General features: G+C 50.8%; 9 protein-coding genes across 9 annotated transcripts; 4 read left to right on the top strand and 5 right to left on the bottom strand.

Moving 5' to 3' along the window:
• Positions 1–155: 155 nt before the first annotated feature.
• On the top strand, positions 156–2,255 carry NECHADRAFT_83301 (uncharacterized protein; the record flags this gene model as incomplete). Its single annotated transcript, XM_003047002.1, has 2 exons — positions 156–219; positions 607–2,255. The coding sequence occupies 2 exons, from the start codon at positions 156–158 to the stop codon at positions 2,253–2,255; spliced, it is 1,713 nt and encodes a 570-aa protein (XP_003047048.1).
• A 1,072-nt stretch (positions 2,256–3,327) lies between these two features.
• On the top strand, positions 3,328–4,608 carry NECHADRAFT_83300 (uncharacterized protein; the record flags this gene model as incomplete). Its single annotated transcript, XM_003047001.1, has 3 exons — positions 3,328–4,004; positions 4,041–4,374; positions 4,426–4,608. The coding sequence occupies 3 exons, from the start codon at positions 3,328–3,330 to the stop codon at positions 4,606–4,608; spliced, it is 1,194 nt and encodes a 397-aa protein (XP_003047047.1).
• A 412-nt stretch (positions 4,609–5,020) lies between these two features.
• On the bottom strand, positions 5,021–8,292 carry NECHADRAFT_83299 (uncharacterized protein; the record flags this gene model as incomplete). Its single annotated transcript, XM_003046828.1, has 4 exons — positions 5,021–7,300; positions 7,346–7,414; positions 7,460–7,607; positions 7,655–8,292. The coding sequence occupies 4 exons, from the start codon at positions 8,290–8,292 to the stop codon at positions 5,021–5,023; spliced, it is 3,135 nt and encodes a 1,044-aa protein (XP_003046874.1).
• Positions 8,293–9,887: 1,595 nt separating this feature from the next.
• NECHADRAFT_83298 (uncharacterized protein) lies at positions 9,888–11,114 on the bottom strand (the record flags this gene model as incomplete). Its single annotated transcript, XM_003046827.1, has 2 exons — positions 9,888–10,777; positions 10,850–11,114. 2 exons carry the CDS (start codon positions 11,112–11,114, stop codon positions 9,888–9,890), a joined length of 1,155 nt encoding a protein of 384 aa, XP_003046873.1.
• Positions 11,115–13,752: 2,638 nt separating this feature from the next.
• Positions 13,753–15,204, bottom strand: NECHADRAFT_46346 (uncharacterized protein; the record flags this gene model as incomplete). Its single annotated transcript, XM_003046826.1, has 6 exons — positions 13,753–13,932; positions 13,978–14,400; positions 14,443–14,662; positions 14,709–14,854; positions 14,898–14,982; positions 15,026–15,204. The coding sequence occupies 6 exons, from the start codon at positions 15,202–15,204 to the stop codon at positions 13,753–13,755; spliced, it is 1,233 nt and encodes a 410-aa protein (XP_003046872.1).
• A 520-nt stretch (positions 15,205–15,724) lies between these two features.
• Positions 15,725–17,299, bottom strand: NECHADRAFT_101164 (uncharacterized protein). Its single transcript, XM_003046825.1, has one exon. It carries the CDS (start codon positions 17,279–17,281, stop codon positions 15,788–15,790), a length of 1,494 nt encoding a protein of 497 aa, XP_003046871.1. The 5' UTR covers positions 17,282–17,299; the 3' UTR covers positions 15,725–15,787.
• A 311-nt stretch (positions 17,300–17,610) lies between these two features.
• Positions 17,611–19,352, bottom strand: NECHADRAFT_104938 (uncharacterized protein; the record flags this gene model as incomplete). Its single annotated transcript, XM_003046824.1, has 2 exons — positions 17,611–19,207; positions 19,331–19,352. The coding sequence occupies 2 exons, from the start codon at positions 19,350–19,352 to the stop codon at positions 17,658–17,660; spliced, it is 1,572 nt and encodes a 523-aa protein (XP_003046870.1). The 3' UTR covers positions 17,611–17,657.
• A 591-nt stretch (positions 19,353–19,943) lies between these two features.
• NECHADRAFT_101162 (glycoside hydrolase family 13) lies at positions 19,944–21,810 on the top strand (the record flags this gene model as incomplete). The annotated part of the gene is made up of 1 exon (XM_003047000.1): positions 19,944–21,810. One exon carries the CDS (start codon positions 19,944–19,946, stop codon positions 21,714–21,716), a length of 1,773 nt encoding a protein of 590 aa, XP_003047046.1. The 3' UTR covers positions 21,717–21,810.
• An 84-nt stretch (positions 21,811–21,894) lies between these two features.
• Positions 21,895–23,309, top strand: NECHADRAFT_104936 (uncharacterized protein; the record flags this gene model as incomplete). Its single annotated transcript, XM_003046999.1, has 4 exons — positions 21,895–22,115; positions 22,157–22,909; positions 22,953–23,025; positions 23,067–23,309. The coding sequence occupies 4 exons, from the start codon at positions 21,895–21,897 to the stop codon at positions 23,307–23,309; spliced, it is 1,290 nt and encodes a 429-aa protein (XP_003047045.1).

The raw sequence follows: 23,309 nt of genomic DNA, 5'->3' as shown, positions 1-23,309 counted from the left end.
GACATGACTGCATGTCGGAAGATTCTGATGGCCCCGACCTCTAATGTGAATGCATACTAGAAGGGTCGGACATCCTCGCCACACTTATCACATCTTGACAGACACCTCCAAAAGATAATGCCAGGTGAACTACCAGGCAATCAGCGGATTGCAGCATGACCTTGCATACAACTCCCGCCTTAATGACTCTGTTGTCTTTGATGCTCACTGTATTTGTTCGTAAGTGATTAAATATAGGGTAGGTGATCCGGCCGTGGACTCGCGTCGTAACACGCCGCGGAAAGGTCTCATGTCCGCCGTCACGTGGGTCCCTTCATTGACCTCGCATGCCATGATTAGACGAGTTTGGGAATAACCGCAATACTTTCAATGGACGGAAGTCTTGATAAATTCTAGGCTTCTTTGAGCCCGTCTCATATTGGCTCATGATTGGACGTCATCGTTGAGTCTAAATCTTGAGTCTGTGAATGCGTCAATACAAGCATGCCCTTCTTTGACCTTGATGAATGGCTCCTCTTCTGCTGTGACGTCATAAACTACTGCATTGGGTACCCTAAGCAAACGAATTGACGGACCTGTGCATTTGCCTGGCCGGGTGATTCACAGTCTCTGACAAGTCCGCCAACGAAAAAAAACAACAAAGAAATCAGGCGGGCATTTTTCTTAGCCTTGAACCTGCCACAACGAATTTTGTCTCTTTGTTATCAAGCCTCGACCACCCCCTTACGTACCCCCATGAGAACAAGATGAGAAGGTCACGTTTGACTAGAAGAGACGGTTCGCGCCCAACCGACGACTATGACGATCCAAGGCCCCGAAAATCAGCCCGAACCGACGAGCCGCAGCCACCCACAAGCGACAGCGACATTGAAGAGGTACCACAAGCAGCGGCAAAGAAGCAATGTGGCCGCCCCAAGAAAGGTACCGACGTCGACCCTGATTCTAGCGACCTCGCCCGCCTGCGTCCTTTGCTCGAGGTCAGGAATGCTCTCAAAGACGACGACATAGACAAAGTGGTTGGCCCAGCTGAGCCGATCTTTGACGCTCAATGGACGCAGCAAGATGAGGATGCTATGATGCTCGTATGGGACTCATCCCCGGAGAAGGCAGCCTTTGCTACCATCCGACCCGACAACGGTGCTATTAGGTCGCTATGGAAGGCCTGTCTACGGATCTTTCGGTGCACTCCCCTCGATCTCCTCTCGCCGCTTATGAACTTGCGATTTCAGCCCCTTTTTGCTTCCAACGGTGTGCTTCCACAGAAGTTCTGCAGCCGTTTGGCGGCACTCATTGTACAGCCCATCTGGAGAGGTACTCCCCGGCGTCTCGCAGTAGCCTTGCAATACGCCGTCATCTCACGTACGGACGATCGCCGACCTTGGAAGATTCCCGTTCAATGTTCCACTTTGAAGGCACTGGCTGTTGAGATCAACAAAGTCAACGGTCCGACGATGCCCGCGTCAATTCACGAGATGCTTGCAGCAGTGCGGGAAAGGGACTGCGATATCCAGGACTCCCTGTCCGATATTGTGTATGAGATTGGTGAGATGATGATCAACAGCAACTTCAAAACATCCAGGATCCCAGCCGAGGATACCGTCTATCGAGGCCACCAAGTCTATCTCATTACTACGCAAGACTTGCAGGTCATCAGCAAGGCGGTGGACAAAGTGGGCCTTGGACCTGTTGAGCGCACATACGAGGCATTCAAGTCATTGAGAGGCAACGCCGATGTCCCGCGTTCCGAGCAACTACTCGACTTCCATATACGCGCAGGAAAGCAACAACTTCGGCTTCTGGCCAAAGCGGAGGTCGGGGCAGAGACTCAAGTCACGTTTGATCCAGAGTACGAGTCGAGCGTCGAGGATGAGACCCAAACTTCGCAACACCGCCCTCCACCAATGGGCATGGCCAGTGAAGCTAGCCCAGACAACGCTCTTTTCGCTGACGGCGACGACAACGAGACTCCCGTCGTATCTCGTCCTTTAACCTTCACAACTGCAGCCAGCGATCCACACCAGCGCCCTATTGCCCGACGAGCATCGCTTCCCGAGATGCAATATCGACTAAATCACTTCGAAAGAGAACTGGCTAGACAGTACCAAGAGATGCGAGAGGTGATGGAGAGTGAACTCGCCAAGCGGGATGAAGTGATGAAGAGTGAACTCGCCAAGCGAGATGAAGCGATGGACGAGCTCCGGGACGAGCTTGATGCTCTTCGGGACAGGATGTTGAACCCTCACAGGAGCCCTTGAGCAAGCGATTACGGGTTTGCAACTGGAAAACCGGGCAACGGTCAGCGAAAGGATGAAAGAGTCGTCTCGGTTTGTAGATTGTCGGCAGTCTTCAAGTTGCCGACCGAGCTAGGAAGCACATATCAGACCACGATTTCATTCAATACAATGAGTATGCGCGCCGTAGTCTAGGTGAAACATGATGAAAATCTCCCTCTATTACCGCTATGCCCTTCCAATGCCACTATCCCCCCGTGTCGTCCGGCCGAATGCTTTAGAAGCCCTGAGATCATGTCGATGAATAGCGATCCATCTTCAAAGAGTCATTATTCCCGTTCTTAGTGGCCCAAATGGATCTGGCTATGACGTTAGAAAGCAGTTATTCGGGATGAGGTGCTCAATTTGCTACGACCTCAGCCCAAGAATCCTGCACAGCCATCACATCTTCATCTTTCCACCTCACGTACGCTATGATGGCATGGTCAAGTATTTGAACTGGTGTTGCGAGCAACGTCTAACTCGTAAGAACCATCGTACCCGAGCCCACAAATCCTTGGCAAGTTCCAAGGCCAAACGCATCCTTGTCGTCCATCCTAACGTGCCTCATGCCTTCAATCCTAGGCCCCCAGCCTCCCCTGTCATGCTTGAGCTCTCACCGAATCAGCGTGACGAGCTTGAGCCCAGACTTCGATGGAATGCAAGCTAATCAAGTGTTAGTTTGAGGGTAATAGAATTGCACTGGGAAGGGAGCCTACTGACGGGCCTATTCAACAACAGTCCTGTGTCACTACGCCAAGCCGCCCCGTATCTCGTCGCGAGACTCACATCACCTCTATGTCCGAGCTTGTGTGCTCTTCTGGCCAACTGCAAGCGCTCAGGCAGCAGCTCTATCAAGACCTCTTTCAGCGTACCTGCGTGCTTTTCGGTGCGTCGGAGAATGCAAAAGTGGAGTTTGATGGCCGTGAGCCAACCTGGGAGCTCGCTCTCATCCACTGACAGTGAATCACTGTCAAACAGCCGGCATTTTTTCTTCAGCAAGCCCTTGATTCCTCGACTGATCTGCCTTTCTCTTTCTTCATCACCTCCATCAAGCATGTCTGCGCCGATGGAGCAACACGACGACGGCATCGTGATGCCCCCCGATGAAGATGCTCCCTCTCACCGAAGCGATTCCAACATCAATTCCGACAGCGATTCCGACGATTCCTATCGCCCCGACTTCGAAGCCCTACACACGGAACAGGTGGCGCGGATGCGTGCCACGCTACAGTCTTCCTACCCTCCCATTGAAGAAACCGATTTTGACGCCATCGTCGGACCCGCCGAGCCAACGTTTACGGCCACATGGAAGAAGGAAGACGAAGAATTGATGCTCTTGGAATGGGATTCTTCTCACGAGAAGAAGGCATACACTTGCATCGACGTCAAGAATGCATCGCTAATAACACTCTGGAAGGTCTGCATGCGAATGTTTCGGTGTACTCCCCTCGACCTGATTTCCCCTTTGCTTAACTTGAAGTACGGCTCATCGACTGTGGTATTCTCTCAGGAGTTCTGTGAAGCTCTCACACCCCTCATCGTACATGGCGTATGGCGAGGCTCCACCCAGCGTCTGGCCATGGCTTTGCAGTACGCAGTCATCTGCCGCACAGATGACCGTCGGCCCTGGAAACCAGAGTTCCGCTGCTTTGCGCTCCACCTCCTTGTCTCCTCCATGGACAAACACTCGAGTATGCCTCAACCGATCCACAAGATGCACCACGAAGCACGGTAGAGAGTTGATCAACGGGGGCAAGATTCCGGCAGCATATCGGACGTCATGTACGAGATTGGTGAAATTGTCAGTGAGATGTCACTGGACGTGACCACCACTGCCGGGTGCACCGTCTACAAGGGACACGAGGTCTATTGCGTCACCACTCAAGACGTGGAACTGGTTACAATGGCGGTTAATTACGCAGCCTGGGGTGTGTTCACGACGGTGAATGACGCCTATGAACTGTTCCAGGGGCGCTGGACAACGACGATCCACCCAATTCGCAGCAGATCCGAGACTTCCATCAACGAGCTGGGCGACAGCAGCTACGCCTCTTGGCCATGGCCGAAAAGCGACGAGCTGGGCCTGAGTCTTAGGTCCAAGGTGAGCATCACACGCGGGCTTTGAAAGTGGGTTGCTAACGGAAGGATACAGTTCTGTTTGGAACGGTTGGACGACTACAGGGGCTTCGGGCATCTCAAGAGTGTAACGGCAGGACGTTGTGGCAAGGGAGACTGGGCGAATGGTCTTTTCATGGAGGAGGGGTACCGGGACTCTGCTTTTATTCCGAGGAAATGGATGCCGTTTGGCACTTTCCATTTGAGCACATGTCTTTGAACACATTTGGATTGGTTATGTGACGTTGTTCATCTTGCACACATGTGTTCTGATCTCACTAACTGTAATTTGAATGTCCACATGACCGACAGCACAAGAACCCCTTGGCCTCTATTGTGGGCGGATCGCAGCCTCCCTTGTTCGAGTATGCGTCAAAGCATGGAGATGGAGCATGGCGATCTTGGACAGACTCACGATATGGGATTCAAGGACTGCAGATGAGAGGTGGACACAACACAGTGGACTGCACAAATGGACTCTTGAAGAAATTGATTAAATACATATTCATGATTTATTACTCCCTACATGCCCCAAAAATTCATCAAAGTTCCCCGTGGACTCCTTGACCGTGCTGGCTCGCCCATTCTCCCGCAATCCCCTATCAGTCCATGCATGAGAACTTGGCACACTTTCAGGGCTTGGGCCACTTGGTGTCAGGGTCCCAGGCCGGGTCGCCCTTAAGCGGGACAATTCGACGACTGGCCCTGATCGTTTGGAACACTTTGCTCATGGTGTTTGTGTCGAGAAGACTCTTCCCCTCCTTGGGCAAAGGGATCCTCTCCTTACCGAAGGAACTCTCCGGTATGATGTTGATACTTCCAAAGATGAACAGACTAGACTTGTGTCGTGTAAGCGCGACATTCAGGCGACGTGGATCGGCGGCAAAGGATGCGTCTTTGCTTTTTTCCACACAAAGAGCGACGATAATAATCTGAGCCTCTCGACCCTGGAAAGTATCAATTGTCGTGCAAACAACGTCCTTTAGGACCTTGGCCATTCTGAATCGCCTTTGAAGCTCCCGCATGTTGGCTCGGAAGGGAGTAAGGACAGCGACATCAGCTGGTGAAATTGAAAGTTCCTTCATCATCGGCTCGAGGTACTTCGCGATGCAGTCGGCCTGTCTGGGATTCAGTTTCGAAGGGTTGTCTGGGTGTTGGCGACAAGGACATTCGAGAGTGTTGAAAAACACGGGGAGGAGCCTGTCTGGGCTATTGGATGGGAGGTGGTGGTTGACCTTGATGTATTGCTCAATCTTGAGGCCGAGGGGAAAGTCGATTGGGCGACAGAGGGGACTGTACTTGAAGTAAGGTTTGATTTCATCGTAAGAAGCTTCAAGCATCATGTCGAAGAGACCTTTTGCCATCCGATGCTGCGTATGGAGGTGGAATACCGGAAAGCCGAGATGAATGAACCAAGACAGCCATGAAATCTCGGCTTCACCAACGAATCGGTTGGTTGGCAAGTCATGATCGTGTCGGTGATACTCATTGCGTCCAACGTCGAGTCTCTCAATTGCTGTAGCTAGAACTGGGGCCAGTTGCTTGGGATCTCCGACGGCAATCATGGGCCGAGGCGTGTTGCCGAATACCACGAGTCCATCAGCACGAAACAGGGTTCCTGCTTCATCAAAGACAACTGCCTTTGCCATTTTCGAGTTGAAGGTGAGGTATGGATCGTAGCTAGAAGCTGCTGGAGTGGTCGCAACGGCGTTGGCACAGGAAACGACGTGTGCCATGAGACCGATGATTGATTTGTTTCGGACATCCTTCCCATAGCCTTCGAGGTATTCTTTCGGTGTGATTATTCCACGGGCGAGATGAACAAGAGGGATAAACTTGCTGTAGTCCCGGTGGAACACTTGCGGGTTGGGAGAGACCAGGGCGTCGAGGTGGCGGTGAAGATTCCAGAGTTCAGTGCAATCATCGGAGGTGAGTGGGGGTACAGTCTTGGAACCCAAGGCGCGGAGGGTCCACCAGCAAAGAGAACGCTCAAACCGCCAAGGAGAAGAATTCCAGATGCCAATCTCTTCAAAAGGAGTGCCCAGTAAAGCCTTCAGACAGTTCTCGCGCTCCATCTTGCCGTTGTAGCCACGAACCAACATGAGCCGCTTGACAGGGTATCCAGCGCCAGTAAGTGTCTTGACGATGGATTCGGCGATGCTGTTGCTCTTGTCGAGAATGTTGTCAGTAGCAACGTTGGACGCGGCGCTGACGTACAGCTTTCGGATGGACGGATTCAAACACAGGAGCGTGACGAGGATCGAGGCCAAATGTGATTTGCCCATTCCAGGAGCAGCCGAGACAAGACCAATGCCGAAATGCAGTTTGCTGAAGTACTCTTGGGCTCGCTCACGGTCATCTTCAAAGACAAAGTCGAGGCATGCGTCGCGAACTTCAGCGGTGACACCGTCAAAGACATCGAAGTGGGGGAAGCGGAAAGACGGCGTCGCTTTCATCATATCCCAGAGGCCTTGGCCGATGAGGATGTCATTCAGGGCTGCTTTCTTTTCCTTTGAGAGCTTGTCTTGATCCATAACAACAGGCCATGTGCTGGGGCTGGTCAGTCGGTTGACAGCATCGATGCGCTTCCTCTCGTTCGTGATGCCGGATTCGCAAATGAGTTTGACTTTCTGTCTGTCCCTTTTTACAGCCGAGTTGTAGTTGTTGGACGCTGCTGGGGTGTACTTCCGATCTTTCCCAGATGTTGGTCGGATAAGACCGAGAGCGATACGGTCCTTGAGATTCACGTGTCGTATGAGATCAGAGGGCATCGTAAGTTGAACGACAGTCCAGGAAACGTTTCGAGGTTCACGAGAATCGTCGGGGTCTTCTATGAGTGCGTTGAACTCCACGCGAGCTGGAGCAAAGTCTCCCTTGAGAGCGCGGCGGGTGGCTCGCCAATGTCTCAGGTACTACCAAGTTAGAGACTAAAATTCAGGGGACTGGACACAACTTACAAACATCCCCTTGGGCTCCAGAAGGCAGACGAAACGTTCCATGGTGGTAGCAGGCTCGTCTCCAACCTTCTAGATCAGAGCAGGAAGCCACATCTTCTCAATTTGCTTGAGAACAGCGTGAAAGTCCCAGACGTCTTGGACGTGCATCTGAGTCAGGACGGTGTCTCTTTGGTTGGAATCATCGTAGCGGACTCTGGGTAGAAATCCTGAACCTCGGTTTCGCGGAATTTGGTAGCTGTATCGATCCATGTCCCATTCGTGACTGTTTGCTGTTAGTAGGCTGACGCGTTGAGACGGAAGGATGCTTACTTGGTACCATAGCCGTAGTGAAAGGACTTGAAAGGTGAGGCAGTGACTTCAAAGAACTTTTCGGCTTCTTCCCCAGTTGCCTGGACGAGAAGCATGAAAGTTCTTTGTTGGAGTAGTTCAGTGAGTCTGATGGTGTCATGAATTGGTTCGTCGTTATTGATCCAACCATCAATGATCTCATTCTCCCCATGAAATGGGATGCCAAATCCAGTGACGGTGGGATCGCATGTAAGACTGACAGAGACGATACAAAACTCGGTCGCTTTGTTGGAAGGGAATGCGTACTCGAGGTGCTTGGCCTCCCCGTCGTTAAGAGGGCGATGACTGATTGTGAAGTGTCGATTGGGGAATTTGCAAATTATTTTGAGTTTCTGGGAGGGGGTCATGCGAGTGTTGGAAGAGTACCATTGGCGGACCTTGGTGTCGACATCGCGAGGAACCGAAAGGCAAAGGCCAACATAGGCCTCGGCGTTCTTGGGGCTTTTCTTGACGAGTGATAGAGAAAGCGAGTTGTTGGACGTCAAGATGGTCAAGGTACCAGGCTTGTTTGGTTTCTCAAGCATCAAGCTGCACTGGAGCGAAACCAGGGAGATGCCGTGGCGAGGCTCCACCCCTCGCGCAATGATTGCGCTCGCCATGGTGGTGCTTTGTTGTGGATGGAGATGATGCAGGAGGAGAGAGATCACAAAGAAATGCGAGAGTGAGAAGAGAATGGTGGGGGAGATAAGATAAGAGAGGGGAGAGAGGGCTGTGCGAGAGGCAGTGATTCAGTGTTACCGGACATGCCTTAGAACGGTTTACGCGTGTGCCACAAACGCAGCCACATTCAGCGACGACGAATTTTCAGAGTAGAGGAAGTAGAAAACAACTGGATGGCCATCTTTACAAGGGACTGAAAGAAAAGATTGGCGGCTCTCGTTGTGTTTAGCATGCTTGACAGCCAAACGTTTTGTTACGAGGTCTAACGCTCAATACTTGCAAGGCCAAAATCACGTCCCATACAAGACGCTTATGGATACAAAGAGATGGAATGTCATTGTTGTCTCACCTCTTTGTTCGTTTGGTTGTCGTTGAACATCGATGGGGGATCACCAAATCGCTGCCGGACGCTGGTGGGTCCCAAGCCCAGCGACATGGACCCGCTCCGGAGGAGGCGAAAAATGCTTTTGGTCAAACGGACGACATCAGCGCGTCGGAGAGAACACAGGTATCTACGCCCTCTTCAATACTCAGGCTTGAGTTGGTAAGCTTGTAGGATTTTTTCAGATTGCCCTTAGTAGAGGTAGAATAATAATAGCTTTCATTCATCCACTCCGTATACTCCGATGCTCCCTCCGGAACATATCCGTGCGGCTCGGGGATCCACCACCGTTCGGGCGCATGTCTTTTCGACCAAGCGAGATCGCGGCAGAGCCGAATTGCGCTGCCGCGTCGCCCTTATTGCCTCGACCTGGCTGCCTGAGGCGCTGATGGTTTATCACTTTGTTGAGATACTTAGGTATCTGAATGCTTCAGTGAGTGAAGCGCAGAGTCACTTGCACAGGGCTGATGAGCTTGCTCTTGTCTATCCGTTTGTGTCTTTTTGTGTGCATATATCCGTGAGCCCGTGCGTGTTTGTCAACCAACTTGCATTGTTCCATGTGGTTCTTCGTCTTTGTTGACGGGTCCCTTGAAGCTGTTCCGGCCCCATTCCTCGCGTGGCTCACACCGCCCCATTACCTCTCAGCTCGCCGGCGATCAGACAGAGTCTACTGGGAACCAGAGCACAACCAATGCTCAAGACGGGCAAGGAGCTAACATGATTGTCGTCATCTGGGACCATTAGTCTGGCCAATGAGCGGGGTGTTGTCCATTGACGTGTCGCCTGAGCTTCGTCGGCTTCCAGGCGAGCGTGTTTCGTTGTTTCACTCGAACAGGCACAGGACAAAGAATGGAGGTTTCCACGTCAAAAACACTCAAGTTTGCGGTTGATAAAGATCCATGACCCCATTACACATGTACAAGACAACAAGCTTCCCCATTTCCTACAGCAAAATCCCCCACGTGTTTGACATGGTTCCTTGCGCCACGCTCGCGGTGGACTGGGCGGGCGTTGACGGTCAAGGGAGTAGAGGTGAGACTGTGACGATTACGTGAGGAAAATATCAAGCATGGCTGAACAGGGTCTTACATTGAGCTCAGAGTGACATGGTCGAAAGTCTGGCTGGGCTGGTTGTGGCTCAGAAGTGGTCTATCAGTCGTGGCGTTCCGGTTGACGAGACTGGTCAGATTGACAGTCTTCATGGCTGACATTGGCATACCCGTAAGTCTCCCAGACACGACCAAAGTTAGCCGTGGCCGGATCTCTGGGCAGCCGGGTCGTATCTCCGTGAACGTCGAACTCATCCTGCAGAGAAACGGTGGTTTCATATCCCGACCCACGGCAAAGCTCCTTGGCGAACTCGGGGGTCCATGGGAAGGCGGAAGGTAAGGCAATTGTGCCATTGTTATCAACAGCCTCATCACAGTTCAGCCAGTCGAGCAGGTAGCCAAACCATCCCCGTTCCGTCTTGAGAGGAGGGAGGCATCCGCGATCGTAGACGAGCAGGTAGGCCTTCTCCTTCATGGTCATTTGCATGAACTTCGGGCATTGGTCGACGTCGTGCGCCAAGTCGTCGCAGAGAATGCACCCATCAACGGATCCATCTGAAACACGCATGTTGAGGCAGCGGCCCATGTTGTGGGTAATGAGGTCGCAGTTGGCGCACCAGAAATCTCCAGCCTCACCCTCGTCGACGACATCCTCGGCGACCCTGACTGAGCCTTCACCGGACTCGACCTGCTCAGCCGCTTGGTGAGCCTGTGGATCCCACGAGTCCACCACCTCCTCGCGGAGGGCATCGTTGAGACGGGCCCGAGCGAGGTCAGTCTGGTATATGGGGGTCAGGTGCATCATGACATCTTCAGCACCGTCCTGCATCAAGGCGTCCACACGTTCCTCCAACTCTTGTTTGAGATGCTCTTTGATGTAAAAGGCACGGTCTCTTGTTGGGGAAAGGGTGTTCGTCTGGTGGGCAATGGTGGTGCTGTGGCTTTCGGAGCGCAGAGTATTTCTACTCTCGTCATCCGGCACTTCTCTCAGCCCTCATCGTTGGAGTTTCTATCGCCGTCGGTCCTCAGCATCTCATGGTCGGGAGAGCTGGTCGGTATGGCTACGATGGGGGTTGTTGGAGTGTTGGTCGCTATTTGCTTCACCAGAGGATCGACCTCCGCGACGGGTGTTGCCAGTGGAGGATCGACCTCCACGGCTATCGTTACCACCTGGGGCCCGGCCTCCATGGTGGGTGTCGTGAGCGGGGATATCGCCTCCGTTGTTGGTGTTGGCGCCGAGGGCCTGCAGGCTAGGGTGCTTGCGTCGGAGCGCGGCTCGCTCATCTCGAAGCCACTGGGGCACGTAGGGTCGTTCATTCGGTCGAGGCATCTTAATTCACTGTCGAAATATGTTATTCACAGTTAGCTGGTGAGCGGGCTGGGTGGGAGGGTCAGGCTTCACGGATTTGTTGAATTGTGAATACAGGGTGCATGTACAGTTGAAAGAGCAATCGCCGAATTTTTTCAAGTTTTCCTTGCGTGTCTTTGAGCGACGCTGCCAGTGTTAAAAAGTTCACGCAATTGATCCGCCCGGCGCCGGACAAGACAACGTCCCACCAGCCGATGTGGGGCCACCGTCGGCGCCGAGATTACCTAAGTTCTCCGGGATTTCTACAGCAGGTGTTACGTTCAAACGGAGAAGAATGGGACAATCGGATGGGCGGCTAATACCAAGTAGTCTCTGATCGGCCTGTGCTTGCATCAAAAGGGTGATTGAAAACGGTGTTTGCCCACAAACGAGCTGAAAACAGCCGCTTCGGGAGAGTCCAGTCAAACGAGCAGCTGAATGCCAGCTTCCGGCTGCCAGCCAGTCCAAAGCACCCGAGCTTCGGCGACAGTCTTTGTTTTGCTTTCTTTTCTTTTTTTCTCTCTCCTTGAATCATCATTCGCTCCTGACTCCGACAACGATCTTCGGGCTTAGTTAACCCATCGAGGGCCGGGCTACAACTATAAGAAAGAACAGATATTCAACACATCATAACATCATGACCCGATGTTAACACAGTGCCCTACTGACTCCGACAACATTACCCCAACACGCCCAATATACAGCGCAACCAAGTCAAATACAGCGACTGCCACCCCAAGGGCAAGCTAGGTATTCGATTTCCACTGGCAGGCGTCTATGTCGACCCCCACGATATTGGGGCACGCCGCGCTCACATGGTAGCCTTTTTGAAGCCGCAGCATACATTATCTACTCGCTCATTCAGACGCCCTCGCAACTCGACCAACTACTCAAGGCCATCGGTCGAGCGGACCTCCAACGAGACCACCAGAGTGAACTGGACCTAGTTCGCCAACGCATTAAAGAGAAGCGGCCCCTCCCAGGGAAGATACCATTAAAACGGAAGAGCGAGAATCTATAACGAGGCATAGCCAATCCAGAGATCTCCCGCTATAGCTTCAAGAGACGGCATCATGCAAGTGTATGGGAGAAGATAAACGAGATAGAAGCATCTAACGGGGGCGTGGAAATCTATCGTGGGCTCTGAATCTAAATTGAAGAAACATGGGCTCTGCACCGAGTCTATGATGATTCTATTAGCATGAATAAATCATTACGATCTAATACTTTGAGTATTTATTGCTCAAGATATCCTTAATATTGACTAAAACCGGCCCGACCGACGCTCCTCTGAGCTGTGTAGGCCATACCTCCGCTTTCAACTCCCGCAGCCTGGAAAGCTCATTCCACGTTCCCCGTCAACCTGAGCCTATAACAATCAAAACAAACTCACAGACTATTGCATTTAACCATCCAGCTACGATGTTGCTTTGTATTGTCTCACCTGTCGTTCTATTACTCTCTATACTTGGGAAACGTATCCACAGTCGCCTAGACCTCTCCGTCCTGATCCTAGACGATCTCGTCTTCAACCGTTAGCTAGCTTCTTATCCCGCGGCCCAAATCACTTCCAACTCAGGTCGCCCACCTCATTGGAAAATAGAAGCACGGAGATGCATCATGGCTCATGGGCGAGATATTAGGGACTCAAGTGCCTCGCAGAGCGTCTTGTTTGGGGCATGCTTGAGCTTCCAAAACGCGACAAGTGCAGAAGGTATCCCAGTCCAATGTAATACATGAAACTTGTGGTTCGTCGTCCTTGCAAAGCCTCCGCAAATGGAATACCCTATTCTATCCTCAATGTTAAACAAGTGTGGGATATTAGGACATCCTTGACCTGCGACCTTCGCACCAGTAGACACAATAGTGTGGCGGAGCTGACCCTGGTGTTTCGTTGTCACGACCAGCTGATGCACGTAGGCAAGGAGTAGATAGTACTGCAACTCTGTACATTCATCTCACGAAAGATCTCCCTCCTCCGGGGCGCTATCCTCCAAGGCGATGTCGCTGGACAAAAGTTGAAGACCGAAATATGCCAGGGCCTTGCGGATCTGCTTGGTATTCCGTTTAAAGGCTACCAATTCAGTCATAGTAGACTGAATCCTCCCATCAGCAGTCCATCGATCAAGACCAGAGTCTTCCTCAGTTTCGTGGTCATCAACAACCAGACGTTTCCATAAGCTAAGGAGGAGCCAGAGGGTTCCGGTTGGTGCGAGACAGCGGCCGTAGACTAATAAGGTCATTGAGTGAAGTGTGTTCTTTAATCACAAGTAGTGTTTCGATTCCAATCATCAAAATTGCTACGAGTTGAATCTTGACGTGAAGAACCAATGGGGTAGAGGCAGGGATCGCGACAAAGTAGGCGACGCGGTAGTCGTAGTTGGCAATCGGAAGCATGGCCAGATTTAGATATTTCCATAAACTTAGTACAACGTTGTAAACTGTAAACAAATAGTTATCACGGGTTTATCATAATATCTTCAAACTATTAGTAAGACCTAATCTATTATTGTCAAAGACTTATTGAGCTTTCTAAGGCGCTTGAAAGAAAGCACCATCAATAGTGGGCAGAACCTGAACGACCTAAGCCAAGTCTCCTTTATCGACTACAGCTCTCCAATCAGTTCAATCCAGTCGCACCACGGATAGCATCAATGAGAATATTGTTGTAGTCACCGCCAGCTTCGTACGTCGCAAACCCTCCGAGACCATGCTTGATGACAAACTTGCCCTTCTCCCTGAAAGATCGAGCATCATCATATGAGACCCAGATGTTACTCGTCGCGTTGTAAACAATAGGCTAGAGACTGTTAGTCAAGAAAGGCAGTCAAATATGGTACCTCACCGTCTTGCTGCAGTTATCAAAAGCGTGAGCGATTCCGCGAGCGGGCTTGCCCTTAGTATCAAGGAACCCGGCCTCAGTGATCAAGCTCCAGAAGGTGTAGGTACCTCCAGGAGGCTGAGGGTTGCCACAGTCATCCACAGGAGGATCCGAGTCCCAGCTGCTGCCCTGGAAGCGGTGAGATGAGTTCTGGGGAGGATACTCATTGAGCTTTCCATTGGCTCCAAAGGCGGAGGTCTTGTTGACCGAGAATCCATGGCCGTATGCAGGAACACCGAGAACAAGCTGCGACGAGGGGATGCCGGCTGCTGACCACTTCTCAACACCCTCATCGCCTGCACCCTGAGTGTTTCGAGAGTCGCAGGCTCGAGAAAGGGGGGCATTGGGTCCTCCCGTCGGAGACCACGCGCCGTGAAGGTCATAGTTCTACATCATCAGCGATGGCCTTGTCAGCAGCAGAGAACTCACCATAATCATGATGTAATCGAGAACGTTGGCAAAACCTCCAAGATCGGTCGACGCGATTCCTGAAGCATTGTTCCAAGGGAACAGAGATCCAGCAGCAGTAAGGTAGAGGTCCTTGCCTTCAGGCTGCTCGCGAAGCTCCTCAAGGAAAGCGAGAAAGTTGGCAGTGTCATCATCGTTGATTGCATTGCAGCCAAGGCCCTGTCTGTTTGGGTACTCCCAGCTACGTCTCATCAGCACCTCATCATTGATACAAACGCTCCACTCACTCAAAGTCAAGTCCATCCAATCCGTGCTCCTTGACAAGATCGAGGCAAGTGTTGACAAAGGCTGTTCGGTTCTTGGCAGACCCAAAGCTGGTAGAAAACCATCTACTACCAGTCCAGCCGCCGATCGAGATGAGCGCTTTCACGCCCTAAGCAAGTTAGCCTAGGTCTCGAAAGATATAGATCACCAACATTTTTCTTAGCGGCATCGACAAAGACAGGAATCTGATCCGGCTCGGATTTTGAGAGATCCAGGCTTCCATCAGGGGATGTCTCCCTGCTGCCGTCAGCATTAATCTTCATGGTTGGGAGGCACATACGCAAAGGCATATTTGACGTCAGTGAACTTGTCCCATGACATATCCGACACGGGGAACCCGCGACTGGCATGGAAGCCCGCAAAGTAGGTGGATGCAACAAGGCTCGGGCTAGTCGGGTAGCTAGCAGCGCTAACTCCCCCGAGGCCAAGCAGGCCTACAAAAGAGTAAAGGAGGGTCATGAATGCAGTTGAAGAAAAGATTGGAGAGCACGGTTGCCAGTGGTTGCAATTGTGTTGCGTTGGACCTCCATGATTTAATATCTATCCGAAGCCTGGAGAGATCAGTTGATCACAATTAAAAGACGTACGCGTTCTGCATAAACTGCCAAGGTTTAATGACGTCCGAACAACCGTCCGAACAGTCCGTACCTTGACATTTTTGTTCAGAGTTTCTTAGCGCGTTCCAGAAGCACGGCATTTACCAATCTCACCTGTTTTCTCAAGTGCCGGAGGGCGCAGCCGGTTGTGGGGTTCTTTTAGGTTTGACACCTTGCTTCTAGAAGACCCCTTAATTTCCGAAAGTCCCGGGTAATGCTGCTCGTTACTCGCGTTAGGCAGGATTGCTTGGACTCAATTAACAACGCCCCTTACCCGGAAGACGGTGATTACTACTGATTTCATGGAAATTCCCCTCCTTACCACTCTGAGCTGATTCATTATTATCGCTTCCTATGACCGCTAAGTGATCGTAGCACATATGCTTAAAGACCGCGATTTTCAATCGATATGAGATTGACATACAGGATATCATTCCTCCATCACCTCAGTCAAAAGTGTACGCTGCCAAACTATGAAACCCTGACGCATGCTCCCTCTGCACGGCGTTCACCTTTTCCTTCAGATACTCCTTCTGATTCGGAGGTATTCTCTCAAAACTGAGCAGAAACTTGACAAGAAACAAGAAATCCTCAATCCTCGACTCGGCATCCTGCTCATGACCAATCGGTAGGGCCAGTACATCGGCTACCGTGCTTGTTATGTCAAACAGCTTCTGAAGGATGCCAGATCCGTGAATTCCGATGCTCTCGACTCTATCCAATCGTCCCACTAGATTTCGCAGCTCAGCAGAAAGACGTTGTGCTGGAAAATGCATAGAAAACCCCTCGTGAGAGTTCTTTGGGGGTACAGACTGCAAGAGTCCTTGAGACAGAGCAAGCTGCCAGACCAGAGTTCGAAGCCAAAGTCGAGTAACAAAAAGGTCGGCGTGTTGCAGCTCACTGAGACCTCCATATCCGCCAGACATAAGCTCTTTTTCAGCCTCGGCTGCGCCAATCTCATCTTCATCCAGCTGAGCTTGCTTGCTCTCGATCCAATCTGCCGTTATCTCAGGAACTTCGAGGTCTGCGTCTTGTAATGCTCTCCAATGTGACAGAAAGGTATCATCCATGATGAGAAACAGGTGAATGAGTCGATCAAAGCCTGCTCTGACGTGCTGAGGAATGCTCGAGTCTGGCAGGGGCACACCGGTTCTGAGAGGAGGGAGTATTGACGGATACCCTGGCATGATTGTCAAAAACCGCTCATGAATGAATGCTTCCCAGTATAGACGCTGCCTCCTAGCCAATTCTTGATCATCAATCCTGCGCTCGCACACATTTTGATCAACTTGGAGCATCTGAATCATGGCAATGGCCTCTCGCAGAATAGCCAAGCTTCGATCGAATCGCTTCAATGCCATAAGACATATCTCGAGAAATATGCACGTCATGATGCGTTTGACAGTTACTGGTAATCTGCTGTCAATCTCGCTGCCGAGTTCTGCTCGCCGATGTGCCCTGAAACTGTGGTGCATAAGATCCGTCATGCGAGTCGTGATGTCGTCGTTGAGGCCTTGGGATATTTCTGACAGATTGATTGTCACAGCGCCGAATGCATACACCAGAGCCGAGTCTTCAAAGCTCCGCTCCATATTCTCAATAGCTGCGACAATCTCTGATGACGGAATAATCGGATTGACAGGAAACACGACCTCCTCGTAGGCAGTGACGAGGTTGAGAAAAAACTCCGCCGTATACGTCCCTAAGCTCGAAGGTGAGTCTTGGACTTGAGGAGGAGTTGTACTCGATCTTGAATCAGTCGTGCCTTGACGTAATTGGGCAACTAGACGTCCACGAACCCCAGGTTTCCTCTTAGATGGGGCTGTAGAGTAGATGCAGGACAGGTTGAGGTGGGCACATTGAGAGCAGGGGGTTGACCCATTGCATTTTACCTTGCGAACACGACATGGCTCACATGCTCGCGTAGTTCGGTTACTCATTGCGGACCGGGATGACTGGTTGATCGCGTTCGCGTTGTTGTCGAGGAGAAGTGGAGTGTCACGATGATCAAATGAGGAGTAACACGTGACATTTGTGGCTTTAATCGCCAATTACGTGATTTCCTGGCGTAACTGTAACTGAAAGCGGAATTGGCCATGACCAAATCGCCAGAACGTCCGCTCTGCGCTGTGTGATTATTCTATTGACATGAATATATCATTATGATCTGATCATTCGAGTCTTGATTTCTCAAGATATGCTCAATATGAACTAAAATATTCCTAACTGAGATTGGCGGCCTTCACTGAGGTTTAACATGGACAGGCTTGAACGGCAACATGCATTCCTTGGACCTATGTAATGACTGTATACTAGCTAATTGCTCTCCTTCTTCTCAATATAAACAGCTCCAGCCTTGTCCTCAAATCCCGCATCCAGTCGCTCAACCGTGGTCTCCTTAAACTTGCGTGCGCTAATGTGTCGCTCGAAAAGAATGTCCAGCTCTGCATATGTACGTCCCTTGGGCTCAGGCAGACGGAAATATGTCCAAACAGCACACACTAGACATGTTCCAGCCCAGAAGAAGCCCGCCTTGGCGCCCCAGTTCCAAGCCGATGGGTTAAGCATGCGAGGAGTAATGATGTTGGTGGCGATACCTGAAATGTTGTACAAGTTTCTGGCCAGAACCACAGACTTTGTTCGAAGACGAGTCGATGTCAACTCTGCAACCAGAGAGTAACAAACTGGTCCAACAGTGCAGTCATAAGTAAAGGTATAGACCAGAAGCAGAGATCCGATTGCCCATTGAGCAGCCACATTGTCGCGACCAGCAAAGGCCACACAACCAATGGTCAAGAGGAACAGAGACATGAACAATTGACCATAGAGGTACAGAGTTCGACGACCGAACCATCCCATGAGGAACCAGGAAAATGCAGTTCCAACAGCACCAATGGCATACTGACCGAGAGACATGCTGAAAGAGTTTTCAATAGCCATACCGGCCTGCTGGTAAAAGTAGGTCGAGTATCCCATAAAGGTAGAACCACATAATGTCTGAATCATCCAGGTAACACAGACAATCTCGGTTCGTCGCAGACTCACTCCCTTGAAGAGATCAAGGTACGTGGTTCCTGCCTGGGCCTCCTTTTCCATCTCGTTGGTGTGAATCATCATGGAAATCGTCTCGTCGGGCTTAAAATCGGCGTTTCCGTTGCGGACAGTAAGACGCTGGAGCGAATGCTTGGCCTCTTCGACGCGACCTCGTCGGACAAGCCACCAGGGAGACTCGGGAGCAAGCCAGATTCCAATGATGAGAGGAACTGGCCACATCCACTGAAGAGCGAATGGAATCTTGTATCCCCACTCGTCATCGCGAGAAAGCATGGCTCGGAGGACTCCAGAGGCAATAAATTGTCCCATGACCCAGCAGAGGTTGACGTAGGTTGTGAGGTAGGCACGGAGATGAGTAGGGCAGACCTCTGCGGCGTAGGTGGTGGTCAGGGTCTGGAACACGCCCCAAGGAATGCCGATGAGAATCTCTCCAATGAGAAGTTGAATTAGGGTCTCGGAGAAAAAGATGATAAAGATGAAGGCGATGCAACCAGTGAGGGCACCAATGAGTGTCTTGCGGTAACCGAAACGATCGGCAATGATGCCATTGACGAAAAGACCAAGGATCTGACCACAGAGAGTGCCATTGGAGAGTCCAGATTGCCATGCAGCTGTAAGCTGATAACTGCCATCTGGCTGTTGAACTCCAAACTTGCGCTGAAAAGGAGGATAGGCGTAGAGGTTGTTCAGGAGGGCATTGTCGAATCCCTCCATGACAATACAAATCGAGATAAAGATTGACCAGAAGCATGCCTTCTTGTAGAGCTTCAGGGATGCCATCAACCCCATGCCACGCTCAGCTTCAGCCGCAGCTGCAGCCTCATGAGCGACAGACACATCGACAGCGATGGGTGCGATGGCAGGTGCGATATCGCCTTGCTTTTCAAGATTGGAAGCCATTGTGATGAATTGATGAGTTGATGAGTTGAGTTGACCTGACTTGGGATAAAGGGGCATCTTATACTTGAAACAAGAGTTGTACGAGTTACCTACTCTGTATCACAGGCATAACGGTGGCGTCCAGGATAGAGGCCGCAATTAGGCCGATTCTCCAAGCTAGACACCATTTGGTGTTTAGTGTGTAGTTAAAGTCGTCGGTCCGGGTCGAGAATCTGTTCTAGCGGGGAACAAAAAACACCAAACTCGCATTCAGAGCCCTGTGGTTGAACCAGGTTCGGTGTTTTTTGCCCCCTGGGTGCTGCAAAACCGCTCAACTGGTGCCGAGGCTAAACCCCTTCCCCATGGGGATCATGAGATCTGGGGAGGTATCGGGCCGAATTACTAGTTAAAAGTCAAGTGTTGACCTCGATTCAACTCCTCGCTTGGCTCATGCTAACTTGTTTGAGAGTCGAATCTCGGACCGACCAAGGACCAATCAATAGAGGGGATTACTCGGTCCGACGATTGACCAATCGGTTTGATTTCCCATACACCATGAATCCTTCTGCTGACTGTAGGATTGGATCCCACTCGTCGGCCCGACGAACTTGCAGATCACTTGGTATTTAAGGGCCTGAGGGTGCATGGTCAGAGGTTCAGCAACTCACAATGACTGTCCCCAAGCGTATCAAGCAGTGGTGGAAGCACGCCACCATCTACCAAATTTATCCTGCCTCTTTTTGCGACTCCAACGGCGATGGAGTTGGTGATCTTCAAGGCATCATCTCCAAGCTGGACTACATTGCCAGTCTTGGAGTTGATGTGATCTGGATCTGTCCCATGTACGATAGTCCTCAAGTCGACATGGGATATGACATTTCCAATTATGAAGATATCTACGCACCTTATGGTACTCTTCAGGATATGGAACAGCTGATTCGCGAGACTCATGCCAAAGGTATGAAGATCATGCTGGACTTGGTTATTAACCATACTTCTGATCAGCATGCTTGGTTCAAAGAGTCCCGGTCAAGCAAGGACAACCCCAAGCGTGACTGGTATATCTGGAGACCAGCCAAGTATGAGAATGGTCAGAGAGTCCCTCCCAATAACTGGCGCTCCAACTTTGGAGGTGGCAGTGCTTGGGAATGGGATGAATTGACTGGAGAGTATTATCTTCATCTCTTTGCCAAGGAGCAGCCTGATCTCAACTGGGAGAGTCCAGTTACCCGTCAAGCCATTTATGCTTCATCTATGGAGTTTTGGCTCGAGAGGGGGGTTGATGGATTCCGAGTCGACACTGTCAACATGTACTCAAAGCTTCAAGACTTTCCAGATGCTCCTATTACCGACCCCAAGGCCAAATACCAGCCAGCTGGACTTTTATACTGCAACGGTCCACGAATGCACGAGTTTCTCCGAGAGATGAACGACATTCTCACTCGATACGGAGCTATTACCGTCGGAGAGCTTCCAAACACGCCCGATCTGGAACGCGTGCTTCGATACGTCAGCGCCGATGAGAAGCAACTCAACATGGTGTTTCAGTTCGATGTCGTCGACGTCGGTTTCGGCAAGACTCACAAATACGAAACGACTCCGAAGAATTATACACTTCCCGACTTGAAGGATGCAGTTGGTCGAACTCAGAGTCTGATCCATGGAACTGATGCTTGGACAACTGTGTTTATGGAGAATCACGACCAAGCTAGGTCTGTTTCCCGATTCACAGATGATCGTCCCGAGTATCGAGTCGCAGGGGCTAAGCTGCTTGCTGTTTTGCAGGCTTGCCTGAGTGGAACACAGTACATTTACCAGGGACAGGAGATTGGAGCTGTCAATGCACCAAAGGCCAGCTACCCTGCTGAAAACTATCTTGATCTAGACAGTTACTTGTTTCTGGATATGGTCAAGGAGCGAGGTGGTGACTTTGACAAGGCATTCAACGCCCTGCAACACCTTGCCAGAGACCATGCGCGAATTCCAATGTGCTGGTCCAAGGGAACGTTTGGAGGCTTCTCTGAAGGTGCTGAACGAGCTGGAAAGACTGTTCAAGAACCATGGATGAAGGCCCATCCCCTGGCAAGCGAGATCAACGTTGCCTCACAGTTGGACGACCCGGACAGTGTGTTGGCATTCTGGAAGAAGGCTCTCCGATTCAGACAAGAATTTGCTGATCTTTTGGTGTATGGAGATTACAAGGTTCTTCGACCTGAGGACCCTGATGTGTTTACTTTCATCAAAGAGTCTCCTCTGGATGGTTCAAAGGCGGTGGTTGCGCTCAACTTTAGCACAAAGGAGAAGCCTTGGGAAACCCCTGAGCACGAGTTGGGATTGCCAGAAGGAAAGGATATTACACTAGTGCCAGTTATGTCGACGCACACAGGCAAGAGGGGTCAGGAATTGGCTCCTTTCGAAGGACGAGTGTATCTAGTTACGTGATTCCACAGACCGACAAACGAATGCCACGTTTCGGTCATGACAAGTCACCTTTCGGAGCCAAGACCCATTATGTAAACGAATGCTAATAGGCGAGAATCACCCCACATGTCACATGCATTCTTGGTCCTCTCAAATCACGTGTTCTACACCGATATCACTCAACTTGTCATCGTGCATAATGTCGACAACTCAGACGCAGCCTGTAGAGGCGTACGAATTTACTACTGAAGAGCAAGAGACTGAGCCTGAGCCCGACCGCCTTGACAAAGGAGCCTATCTGAGAATCTTTACCGCTTGCTTCTCCTTCTTCGTCGCCGGCATCAATGATGGCAGCTTGGGAGCTTTAATTCCGTACATGATTCGAGACTATCAAATCACGACTGCCATTGTATCTGTCATGTAAGTACTTCTATACATTCTGAGCTCTGCTGACAGCATAGATATGGCGCAACCTTTCTAGGATGGGTCTTTGCGGCAGTCACAAACACACACCTGTGTCAATTCCTCGGTCTCGGATCGATGCTTGCCCTGGGAGCTGTCAGTCAACTTATTGGTCATGTACTCCGCACTTGGAAGCCTCCATTTCCCCTCATGGTTGTCACATTCTGGTTTACTGCCATTGGACAAGCCTTTAACGATACTCACGCCAATACATTCGTGGCCAAGACCAAAGGAGCATACCGTTGGTTAGCCATTATTCACGCCTCATACATGGGAGGTTGTCTTGTTGGACCTTTTGTCGCTACTGGGATTGCTTCAAGACAGACTTCCAAGTGGTACTTCTTTTACCTGTTCGCAGTGGGCGTCAGTGCGATCAATATCTTGTTGGTATGTTGGGCATTCCGTGATACGTTGGTCATCAGTCGGAAAACACAGTCAGAAGCTCCTTCAAGGAATAAGGATGCTCTTCAACTGATCAAGTCAACGCTTGGTCATCGCAGCGTGTGGTTGCTAAGCATGTTTTACTTCTTTTACGTTGGATCTCAAATCACCATCAACGGTTGGGTAGTCGAGTACCTCGTTCAAGTTCGTGATGGAAACTTGGCACAGATGGGATTCATTCCAGCAGCCTTCAATGGTGGTTGTCTTATCGGGAGGCTTGTCCTGGCTGAGCCAACGTATCGATTTGGAGAGCGAAGGATGGTCTTTTTTTACTGTGTAGTTGCAATTGGTTTGCAGCTCGTCTTTTGGCTGTAAGTACTGCACTGGCTCAATTGAAGCTGCTAATACGGATAGGGTACCCAATATCATCGCCGCTGCTGTTGCTGTTAGCTTTCTTGGATTTGTCACTGGACCATTGTTTGCAACCGTAAGTGCATCGTTCAATAAGAGACTTGGCTAACTGTATAGGGCATCTCACTCGGCACGAAACTCTTTCCTCACGAGAACCATGCAACAGCCTTGGGTTATGTGTTTGTATTCGCACAAATGGGAGGAGCTTTCTTCCCAATTGTGACAGGCGTTGTAGCCTCTCAAGTTGGTGTCAAGGTTCTCCAACCATTCCTAGTGGGCATTCTATCTGGTGTGACCATCAGCTGGCTTCTTATCCCTCAGCCCAAGTCACTTCCAAGTGCCACTCTTCATCAGGAGTAG

Source organism: Fusarium vanettenii (genome assembly GCF_000151355.1).
Source record: "Fusarium vanettenii 77-13-4 chromosome 8 genomic scaffold NECHAsca_17_chr8_1_0, whole genome shotgun sequence".
Lineage (NCBI taxonomy): Eukaryota > Fungi > Ascomycota > Sordariomycetes > Hypocreales > Nectriaceae > Fusarium > Fusarium vanettenii.
Note: the sequence above shows the minus strand (reverse complement) of the source record. Positions and strands in the feature narration are given on the sequence as shown.